Genomic DNA, 12,579 nt, shown 5'->3' on the forward strand with positions numbered 1-12,579 from the left:
AAAAGATAATTTCAGAATAAAAATATTCAGTGGCCACGTTAGTTTTTTTATTTGGAAAAAGATATGACATCGAAAATTACCATCATAAAATTTTATTAATCCAAGATATGATATTATTACAATCACGAATATTGAGAAAAAACTTATTTTTTTTATACAAGATTACGTTCAAATTTTATTAACAGTCGTATTTTATCATAAATGTTTATCTTTACGTCAGATATTATAAGGAAACAAGTGTAACACGAATAGTTATTAATTAAGGCTTTTAAAATGATAGCTTCACGAAGGTTTCATGAGGTTGTGACTTCTTCAACGAGATTTCACTGAATTATAATATATTAACGGTGTTTATATTTTATTCTTACGTAATATATAACAGATATTCAAGTATTAAACTGGTTAATAACTGTTTGATATAGTCATTCAAGTTATCATATGGAAATGTCTAGAGCAAGTTGAAGTACCAAAGAAAATCATCAATGTTAAGTGTCACAAGTCGGTAAAAAACTGTGACAGGAGTCATGCAGTTGAAGCTAAAATCAAGCTACTTTGGAACGGAAACAAGCGACAAATAATGAGATAGTCGACAATCTTCTGTAAGCAGATTTGATGATACAATCTGAAGATGCAACCTGTGCTCTAACAGCTAACATCTACAAAGCTCTTGATAATGTAAGACCAGCTCTTTGTATATTTGTAGATTTATCAAAGGCATTTGACACTGTTTCACATAAAATATTGCTAACTAAACAAAAAATATGGTATTAGAGGGCTTACATATAATATCCTAGAAAGTTATCTTCAAAACAGACAACAACATGTTTATATAGATGGAGAAATTAGTAAGGAAAGAAGGAGTCCCACAGGGAACAGTCTTAGGACCAATTCTCTTCAATATCTACATCAATGATCTATTCAGACTGAATATTACCGGTAAGATAATAAGCTTTGCAGACGAGGCAGAAGAGGCAGAAGAGGCAACTCTTTTCTATGGTGCAAATATGCGGGGTAATTTGAAACAAAAAGCCGAAACAGACTTTGCTACAATTCAGAAATGGTTTCAGTTTAATAAGCTCACCTTAAATGTAGATAAAACAAGATATATGCCATTTACATCGTATGCAAGTAATCTCTAAAATCTTGGCTCATTAAAAGTCGATGTAAAAAATGAAATTCTATATAATACGAGATTAAAGATATAGGTATAATAATTAATAAACATTTATGATGGAATACTCAAGCAAATAATATAGTAGTTAAATTAAGAGGCCTACTATCAAGATTCAAATTTTTAAAGAGAGATTTACTGATTTACTGAAATGGGGTCAAAATTTTCCGAAAATCAAAGATTGTCCCTGCTACTGGTACCAATATTTTTGTACAGCATTAGGTCGCAAGTCATTATTTTTGTATTACCTACTTAAGTTATAAATGCCGTACAAATATGTTTGACCGAAATGTCCCCCCGTGAGTGGTAAGTTGCCCTTGCTGGGTCAAATGACCTCTTAAAAATGCCCCACGGGGCTTGAGTCTTAGTATGAGAATTTACAATAATTTAAGCATGATGAAAATGAGTTTAAAAATAGACAAAAAAGAAAGTAAAGAATAAGGAAAAGCTCGGAAATAGAATAGAATAGCAGAAGATAGATAAGATATAAGGTTTAGAAGAAATGAAACGTAAACGTTGAATGGATATGTCTACATAACACAAGAATTAAATTATTAAAACACAAAAACAAATAATTCAAACCACACGATGTAATAAAATCTTATATTATTTCCGATTTGGCATTGATTTTACGTTTTAGTAATTATCATATTATCATCGTGTTGATACCAATTTAACGTAACACACACAAAAGAGAAAATCCAGCAAACATACCTACTACATATTCTATTTTAGACATGTAGTATTAAGCCTTAAATAAAATCAGCTGTCTTTAAAAAAAACTGTTAGGTTAGGTTCCCATTGAAAAAGGAAAACATTGTATAACGTGACTCCACATCGTCGTTCGTATACGATCGACACGGTGTTGCCACATAGTAAGTAAGTGAACTAGACCTCATAAGACATGAAATGAATAATTAAAATTAAAAGCTTAAAAAAATACGTAGATGTGGACATTCAACAACAGATCGTGTTAAGAAAACTCGTAACTCGAGAGTCAAATGTGGCTACTAGTCCAGTAGATTACTGAAGGACAGGAATGAATCCTACAGGAATGCCAAAATCAACATTAAATGTTGCCCACATGATATAGTACATTAAAAAGCTAGATGTCACGATTAAATAATAGTTTACCCAAGTATCTTCTATAAAGGTGCAAAAAAGAAATCGAGTTGCCTTCTGATTGTGTTAAAGTGTAACAAAATTCATTTATCTAGGTTCAAAACTAAACTGGAGTAATACAATAAGTGCAGAAATTAACACAAGGATATATCTAGCAAATAGAACCTATTTTGGATTAAAAGAACTTTTGAAGAAGAAGTGGTAGACAGATTTGTATACTTGGGCTACCGGATTACCAACAATGGCGATTGCTCCTCAGAAATAAAGCGTAGACTAGCCCGAACCGCAAAACTGATTAAAATATGGAAAGACCGAACAATAACAAGGAATACTAAGCTCAGGTTAGTCAATGCTCTTATTTTTCCCATTGCTACATACGCAGCTGAAATATGGACTCTCAAAAAATCGATAGGAGTAAGATTGAAATCTTCGAAATGAAGGTCTATAGAAGAATTCTACGCGTGTCCTGTACATAACATAGAACCAACCTGTCAATTTTGGAAGAGCTTCATATAACAGACAGGCTATTAAAAAAAGTAAACCTAGCATACTTAATTTACTTCGGCCATATAGCTAGAAGAACGGGGACCATGGAACTAGTGGTAGTAGAAAGAAACGTAAAAGGCCGAAGACCAAGAGGAAGATCTCGCAACACGATGGGCAGACCAAATGAAGAATCTGGTGGAAAAATCCCTACATGAAGCCGTCCATATAGCACAGCCCTGACAAGTGATCAAGGAATGAGGAATGAGGAGGACATTCACAAAAAGAACGAAAGTATTTAACGTCTAGTATGCAGGAGAAAGAAATATGGCACAGACTCCAATATCAAGCTCTATCACTTCTACAGTGAACCTGACAAAACAGGCTAAGATGGTTAGGATATTTAAGGAGAATAAATGAGGCGGAACCTACAAAACACATATAACAAACGACCATATAGAAAGACAGGTAGGCACAGATCAAGATTTATAGATCGAGCGTAGGAACATCTAAGAAAAATAGGAGTGCAAACTGGAATACCAATGCAAAAAATAGGAAAGAAGGGAAACAGATCTTGGAGAAAGCTAAGACCCACAATGCGCCTTAACTTAAGCCAAATAATAGATCCAAAGATGATTTACTATTTCTATTACCAATCGAAAGCTAAGTATACTACTGTTGCTGTGATTTTAAAACATATTTAAACAAAAAAGAGCGTGGAAATGAGAGTGAATTAATTCTAGTTCCAAACTAGAAATAATTAAAAGTAAGTGACCTCACTACAGTCCAATACCAGATATAGAATATAGTGTAAGGTATTTCTTGAAATATTTTGTTACCAAAATGTTTTGACGATGATGGAACGATTAACTTTTTAAATTACCTAACTAATGTTAAGGAAATTAAGACCCACTTAAACCTTCAGTTGGATACATTTTTATAAGCAATCTAAATTAATTCGCAAATAAATAGGAAAATTAGCAAACTAGATACATCTAATACAACAAATAGCAAAAAGAGAAAAATCAAAGAAGCAGCCTTTATCTTACTTAATGAAGAAAAAAGTGTAGCAAACTCATTAACAGAAAGTAGCAGGCTCTAGTTAACAATGCAGAAAGAAGAATACAGCAATAAGAATATATCAACATTAATGAGTTAATAGCAGGCCAGAGACACATCATCTACAATTAACTACATAAACACACAAAAATCAGAATTTTCTATAAATCCGAGGGTACAACATCACCCTCAGAAGTTCAACTCAAAACATGGTTATTTGCCTACAAGATTGGGGCCAAGTAATTCACCTGTCAAATTGCTTAAACTAAGCGCCAATTCATAAACGACAGGTTATAACAACTCCTTATTTTAAAATATTTTTTTTGAAAACGGTTACCCTACCGGAGTTTAAATCGAAATGTCAAAAACAAAAATGGAAAACTTAATTTTTATTATTATCAATTTGTGGTTTAATCCCATATAATACAGTATTTATATATTACAGTATAAAAATAAATATTATTTTTTCCGCAATACTGAATTTTACCGTATATTTATGACCTATTGTATATTATATCTAACGATTTACAGAGTAAAAATAATTATGAGATCAAATAGTTTTGTATTTAGTATGCACGAAAAATAGAATGAAGTGGCAACGGCGATAGTTCAATGTAGATTGAGACATCGCAGGGGTTGAACTTTGGGTTCCGGAAACATAAGGACCAAGAGAGTAGGGGTACAGGTACGGTCTCACAGCTAGGCGCAGTACGCGGCGGGGTGAGGGGGACAGGTAACTTTAGCCGCTAAGCTAGCCGAGGACCACACACGCTGCCTACCCGGTGGTCCTACCAAGGCTAACGTAATACCGGCGCATCGCCCACAGACCGAATATCAGGACTGGCTCCAAAATCATCTATCACACCTGATTAAAGACTTCGCATTAGGCCAGCCGAAAATACTCGTAGAAGAACTCTCCACACTTTTCAGGATTAGTACCTGAACTTAAACCCCACAAGACGATATTTGATTTTCGACATAAAAGGGTGGTGCAAGTTTTGTCAATTATCGATTCTTCGTTTTTACTATTGTTGATTTATTACTAATCGTATTATGCTTCTTATGCTTAATCTTAATACTATTTACGATATTTTATAGCGATAGATTCTTACTACCATTAGGTAAGCAACTGTGTTCTGCATGTTTTTTATAATTTTGAAAAACTTGTTTGTAAGCAATTTTTAAGAAATGTTTTATTCTCGATTTGGAAATATAACACAGTTTTATGGCAGAAGTTTATATATACAGGACTGATCAAAGAAGCAAAATTATAAATATCTTCTTCGTTTTATATACTAATACATAAAAATAATATTAACAGCTCGGCAAACTTCAAAAAAGTTTCAAACTGACTAAATTAATGGAAAATGTTTTTTGTTTCAATTTTTCGTATTTTGTTATACTTAATTCATTACTACTCTATTTCCTAGAGGTAAAATAGTATTTATTTCGCAGCATTTTCTAGTAATGTCTTGTTGAGATGCTGTTACGAATTGTTACATTTTAGACACGTGATTTTAGCTAGAAGTCAGATGAAATCTAGTTCATTTCATCACAGGATGAAAAGGAAAATGAAATAACGTAATTTACAATGTATATTTTCACAGCATCGTCTTGCATGCATTCGATGTTTTTGCATGTATTTTGACTGGCCTACTTGCATATGTTAAGAGGTTGCTCAAGGCTATTTTTGGTACTTCTGAATAGATTTCCTTCGTATTCACCTTCCGTATCATGCTTTTAACACACAAAATGTTTAAGTGCAATTACAAAATCGCAATCTAATGTCTGTGGTGACTCGTGACTCTACAAGAAAGGAAGAATGGGTTAGTTCCATTTAAAAAGTTTAAATTGGAATTTAAGAATTGGTTATGGGTTTTAAAAGACATCTAGTTAGAGAAAACGAATAAAACTATCCTTCAAAGCATCCAGAAGGGAAAGAATTAGAAATGATGAAGTTCGAAGGGGCCTCTCATTAACAACAGATAATAAAAGAAAATAGTCTGTCCAACTTTACCATGCAATGGATACCCACCCAGCTGTAGGACGGGAAGAAAACAAGGAAAGAGCAATGAGTGCCAGAGATCTGAGAGAGGCCCAATGTAATAATAGAAACCGGTAGAAGTTGGGACATCGGACGTTTTGAGACCGATTTTAAATACACACACATATCTCAGCTTATTCTACCGATTATGGGCAGCCTCCCTTACATAGTCCTTCATTTTCTGTCCACAATGTTGTACCTGCTTTTTTCTTTATGTCAAAATCCCATCTTAAGTTTAGACATCGTCTTGGTCTCTTGAAGCCTCTTGGATACTCTTCTCGCTAAATGTCCCGCCCACTGCCATGTTGAATTGGTTGATTTGATTCGGTTTATTACATCAGTGATAAATCAAGTAGAAAAATATCAGTACTTATGAACTTTGGTCAATGAAACCAAAGATCATACTGCAGAAATATAAAAGCGAATAGAGATTGCCAGATCAGCATTTATAGGAATGAAGCCACTCCTAACGTACATAAACCAAATTTGGAAATCGGACTACGAACCATTCGATGTTATATATTTTCAATATTATTAAATGGAACTGAGACTTATGACATTAAAAAAATACAATTTAAAAAAAAATCGAGACTTTCGAACTCTGGTTACACAGCAGAGTATTAAAAATATCATGGACTGATAGAATTACAAATGATAGAATTCTGCCTTCTACCGAAGGTTGAATAATCTACGTGATTGGTATCAATGCAGATCGATTGATTTTTTTAGAGCAGCAACTTCAAAAATAAAAATAGTCATTATGATTGACAACCTACGTAGAGAGACGGCACTCTAATAAGAATTACATGAGTGACCTTGCATTTCTGTCCGATCCATTATATTCTTTTGCGATCTCTTTGTTTTGCCTAACATGCATCGCTTGATTCACCTTTGAGTGACTTTTAGTTTCGCTATTATGTCTTTCTTTAGTATCCAAGCTTCTCAAGCTGTATTTCATGATTGGTAATGTACACTGATCGAATGCTCTTTTCTTTAGGTGGAGTGCTATTCTGAATATGAATATTACAACATTTTTGCCAAAAAATGCCCAAACTAATTTCATTCTTCTGTTGATGTCTAGGAGTAAAAAGCCAGATTTAAGTATGTAATAATTGTCCCAGGTGTACATACTCGTCTCCTGTCTCAACTGCAGTGTTGTGCATCCACTAGTTCATTGTACATGATTTTGCCCAGTTCATTACTAGCTGCATTAGGTCGGTTATAAGTTCTTGTAGTTCTGTAGTGTTCATAAAATGGAAGGTTGGTGCGAATGTAGATGTAAGGGAAACTCATTTTTTACTTTGAATATTATTCTAAATAGTTAGTTTTAGGAAATGCACTAACAAATTAAGACGAAAAATGTTTAAATACTATGTAAGATCTAGAAGGTTTACGATTTAAAAAACAGACTTTAGAGACAGGCAAGATATTTAATAATTTTATAATCTTTACAACTATGTATAGGTATTATATAACAAATATTAACATTCTGAGATAACACGTGTATATTACAAAGTTACTCATATGTTAGTTATTTAAACAGAAGAATTAATATTTTCTTTGCCGAATTTAAAACAAAAGCTGAAATTTGTTATCTTTTAAATAATTTTAGTTGTATAAACTTTGATAAGAATTTTGTAAACAAAACCTTGCCTTGATAATAAGGCAACCTTGATTTCTTTGGGCTAATTGCTTGTACCCATCTTGTACATTTTTAAAATCTTAACCGAAACCAAAACTTAAAAATATTTGTGTTGATTACTTTTGAGCATGTGAATCAGTTGCTTACACGTATATATTCATTATAAATGAATATATACATATACTTACAGATGAAAAGACAAAAATGAGTAGGTATAAAGAATGATACCAGATAGTACGTATACTTTTACGAGGACGCCTATGCTTAGAATTAACAGATAATAATCAAAACGGGTGCGGGATAAAATTGAATAGTTTCATACAATAAAGAAAACTACAAATGCAACTAAAATATAAGTCACAAAAATAAAAAAAATTAAATCATTTGGAAGCATAAAACGTTACTTTTATAGATGTGATTTAATTTAACAAAACCTCAAAACATAGAATTATAATAGAAAAGAGAATGGTCACAAAAAAACTAAGTAGGCTCAATATTTACTTTCTCTAGAAGCTATATATATGAAAATCGTGTGAAATTATTTCTTCCCATACGGGCCTACTCACATTTTAAGAACAAAAAATAAATTCAAGCTACAATTATATTATCCAATCATAATTTTATTGATGTTAAAAATATTATTTTAGTTATTTGGTCGATCTCGGGTGAACGATTTTTGTTTTGAATCGGACTTTATAGTCCAAACGGCACTGAATTGCTTCTGTAACATTTCTCAAACACATGATGAATAAATTCAACCGGAAATTAGAGCTATTGGAAATCTTTTCAGTCATGATTTTTCAAACGTGAATCAAATGTACTTTCACCATTATCCTGTTTTATTAATGTAGTTTTTATTTCGAAGCAAATTATGATAGGTTGAAGGTTCTTTTGGTACTTTTAATACATAACAAAACTAAACAGAAAATAACAGATTTTACTGTTGAAATAAAAGTGGAATACTGGTAGAATGGTTTTCTTATAGTGTATTTAATTAAATTCTATGCATGAAATCGGACTAAATAACATTGTAATTAAATATAGGGGTTAATTTTAAGTTACATTCAGTTTGTTTTGGGTGACTTGAATGCTGATTTTTGTTATGATTTTGATGTTGTTTTGTGATATGATAGAGTGATATATCGTTATCATTACCTGGTCCAATTGTCCTAAGGCGATATCTGCGTCTACCCATCCTGTTCTGGTGTAAATATCTGACTCGTGCCTCTGTGTAGACTCCGTCGTTGAGTCCGATGGCGCCATTGAGGCCATCCTCGACGGACACACGATTCCAGCGGTAGCACTCAGGCCCACTCATCGGCAATTCTTACACTGCACATCTGACCCTCTGGAGGCACCATGCACTGGCACTAAGCAGTTCCCGAAATCTGTAACTCCCGACTAGGAAACAAACTACTTCGACAGTTCCGTTGCTGTATACTAAACATGCTTTCGAAAGTAAACAACTGATCACGTTAGTTGTGACAAACGACATGCGATCGGTAACCTCCCGGTTTCGCTCGCACACTGTAATGAAGTTTAGTCAGTCTTGTATCGCTGCTTTGATTCTGATTCTTCGGCGAGCCGGAGCGACTGAGACCGAAGCAAGACCACCCACATTTCTCTTTAGATGTAAATATTCCAAATCATATTACTTATGTTTTTTGTCACCATCTCTATGTATGTCTTCACGAGAATAGATTTCTTGATAAAGTCATCTTTTATGTGTTAGACAGAAAATAATTCTTTGTAATCAGGGTATCTTGACTTAGAAAGGGCATCATTCGTACAGGGCGTTCAAAATTAGGTGCGACAGCTTCTTTAATATATTAAATAAAAGAAATATCGAACAAAACTTTCATTCTTTGACTTTTTCCCACAAAATGAAAAGAATTTGTCAATGAAATAGATATATTATTGGATATCTATATAATCAAACACAAAAATTTTATGTCTTATGCGACAACAAATTAAACACATCTGATACAATTAAGAATATATTAGGGATGTTAAAAACTGGTGAAAACGATTTAAAAGGTAATTAGTTTTTTATCTAAAATTTAACCGCGTAATAATTCCGTGGACGACTCACATAACTGACAATGAAATAGATATTGAAAAAGTCAACAAGAATAGAAAATTACTAAAAATTATTAAATATAGAAAAATATATTAATTGACTCAAATATTAAAAGGAAATATATAGAGTATTAGTCTACAGAGAAAAATATAAGGTCGGAAGAGTGTAGGGAGAAAAAAAAGGCTTTTGGGCGAAAAACATTCGAGATTGGACTGATATACAAAACGCAGGGTAATCATTAGGTTGAAAACAGTAAAGCCTTGACCTTGAAAAAAGATACTTCAAAGAATATATTTATCTATTATTCCGTAATCTACCAATTTTTGCAAATAGGTCCTTTTGTGTAATCCACCAATTTCCATACAATGCGGTTGTCATCCATTTTGTTTAAATATGTCTCTGTAGATCATCACTTTATCTCATTGGATGCCTTCCTCTTCTTCTCGTCCATTTCCTTGGTCGCCAATACGAGGTATGTTCAAAAAATACCCGGAATTTGTAAATTGTCAAATTTTTTTTTGGTTTTTTTTTTGAAAAAATTAAATAAAGTGTAACAAAGTGTGTGAAATGTTAACAAAGGCCTACGGTAAACATGCTATGAAAAAAATAAGAGTTTACGAGTGGTATAAACGTGGCCGTGAAAATGTTAAAAATGCTCAGCACATCAAGGACCCATGAAAACGTAAAAGAAGTGACAGAAATGGTTATGAACGACCAATGAATGACAAGTAGAAGTCGCCGATGAAGTTGGCATATCACTTGGCTCATGCCATGATATTTTTTCAAATGTTTTGGGTATGAAACGGGTGTCAGCAAAATTTGTTTCAAAATTGTTGAATTGGAAACTGGAGCTTGATCAGGAGTCACTAAATGATGTAAACTACGACCCAGATTTACTCAAAACGGTTATAACAGGTGACGAAACATAAGTTTATGGATATGACGTCGAAACTTGGGTTCAATCGTCCCAGTGGAGGCATTCTGGTTCGCCAAGACTGGCTCGAGAAGACTTGGCTCAGTGTGACTTTTTCGTATTTCCAAAAATAAAGAAAACTTTAAAGGGCCGTCTTTTCGCAAGTATAGATGACATTAAAAGCGCATCACTGATAAAATTAAAGACTATCAACGTTTCTAATGACTGAAGACTATCACTATGTTTCAAAGATTGGCAGAAGCGTTGGCACAAGTGATGGGGACTACTTTGAAGAACCCAACATTAATGTAGACGAATAAATAAATATTTTTTTCAAAAAAAGAAAATTCCGTGTATTTTTTGAACACACTTCGTATATTATTTGCGTATTTTATCTTTCATTTCAAATTTACATTTAAATCTTAACACTTTCTCTGTAACATTACATCTACCATTTTTGTCATTTCTCTATTGCAATCATTTATTCTTCAATCTATAAATTTTCTCCTTCTCATTCTTTCTCTTTATAAGCAATTCTGCTTGTCCATTGGTGCATTGATACCTCTAAGGAAGGCGGTCACTGCATCTTTTGCGCGACTTATCTCTTATTATTTTGACGACGCGGTTCCCCCTCATTCTGCTTGTGGTTATTCCATTATGTTTTTTTCTATTGTGTGTCCATTCATTTATACACTGTATGTTACATTTTCTTCTAATGTCTTAACTTCTCTTTCGATCTCTCAGAGTATTTTCTGTAATTCTTCTCAGTACTCTCATCTCTGCCGTTTTCAGTAACCTTTTTGTTGTGGCTGTGTCGGGTCTTGTTTCTGAGACATATGTCATTATTGGTCTTATACTGGCTTTATAAATTCTTGACTTCATTTCAGTGTTATTGTGTCTGTTTCGGCCTATAGTGTTATTAAGGCATCCTGCCAGTCTATTTGCTTTTTGTACTTGATCTCTCACTTCTTTGTCCAGGTCTCTATAGCTCGACAGTGTAATTCCAATTTCCATTACTTTTTCAATACTGATGCCATCAATTTCTATTTTACGTCGGATTGGTTCTTTGCTGATTACTATTGTTTTAGTTTTCTGAGATGAGATTGTCATATTAAATTGTTTTGTTCTTATGTTAAATCTGTGGACCAGTCTTTGCAGACTAGAACATAACAACAGACACGAGAGCAGAAAATTCTATAAAAGAATAAAAGAAAGCACACAGTCATTTAGACCAAAATTGACAATATGCAAAGACAAGGTCGGGGAACTACTAACAGAGAAACAAAAAATTATAATGAGATGGAAAGAATACTTTGAAGAAAACCTAAATGTAGACAATGGAAATGAATAAAACGAGACAACATATTTTACTGCGGAGCAGCACATTGAAAATCCGAGTTATGAAGAAGTAGATCAAATAATAAAGAAACTAAAAAACAGTAAAGCGCCAGGAACGGACGGAGTTCCGGCAGAATTGTTGAAATATGGAGGACCCGAACTCTGGGGAAGAATCCATTACCTGATTAAGTTGGCATGGACCAAGGAGCAAATGCCGGAGGAATGGGCAGTTGGTCTCATACACCCAATATATAAAAAAGGAGATAAGAGGGAATGCCAGAATTGCAGACCAATTACATTGCTAAATGTAATATACAAAATCCTTTCTGGCATTATCTACACTAGATTGTCAGAATCCTCCGAAAATATAATTGGTGATTATCAAAATGGATTCAGACCAAATAGAGCCACTACAGACAACATATTCATATTTAGAACAACACAAGAGAAAGCTTATGAATAAGACATAGAACTATAATATGTATATAGACTTTAAACAAGCTTTTGATAGTGTGGAAAGAGACAACATGCTGGAAGACCTCCGAAATCTAGGTATACCACAACAATATATCAGCCTCATAAAAATGACGTTGCAGAGTTCAAAAGCCGCAGTTAGAGTAGATGGAGAACTGTCTCCCCTGTTTGACATCAACATGGGGGTGAGACAGAGAGACGCACTTTCAACCATGCTGTTCAATCTAGTTCTTGAAGCAGTCATCAAAAAAAC

The 12,579-nt window shown here is 33.5% G+C and overlaps 1 protein-coding gene across 1 annotated transcript in view; it reads right to left on the bottom strand.

Moving 5' to 3' along the window:
* ptc (protein patched) overlaps nt 1-9,074 on the bottom strand; it is a 63,044-nt gene extending 53,970 nt beyond the window's left edge. The window contains exon 1 of the mRNA XM_072545709.1: nt 8,677-9,074. Within this exon, the coding sequence (XP_072401810.1) occupies nt 8,677-8,793 (117 nt within the window). The 5' untranslated portion in view covers nt 8,794-9,074. The remainder of the gene's footprint in view (nt 1-8,676) is intronic.
* Between the last annotated feature and the right edge of the window lie 3,505 nt (nt 9,075-12,579).

This window comes from Diabrotica undecimpunctata, chromosome 10 (genome assembly GCF_040954645.1).
Source record: "Diabrotica undecimpunctata isolate CICGRU chromosome 10, icDiaUnde3, whole genome shotgun sequence".
Classification (NCBI taxonomy): domain Eukaryota; kingdom Metazoa; phylum Arthropoda; class Insecta; order Coleoptera; family Chrysomelidae; genus Diabrotica; species Diabrotica undecimpunctata.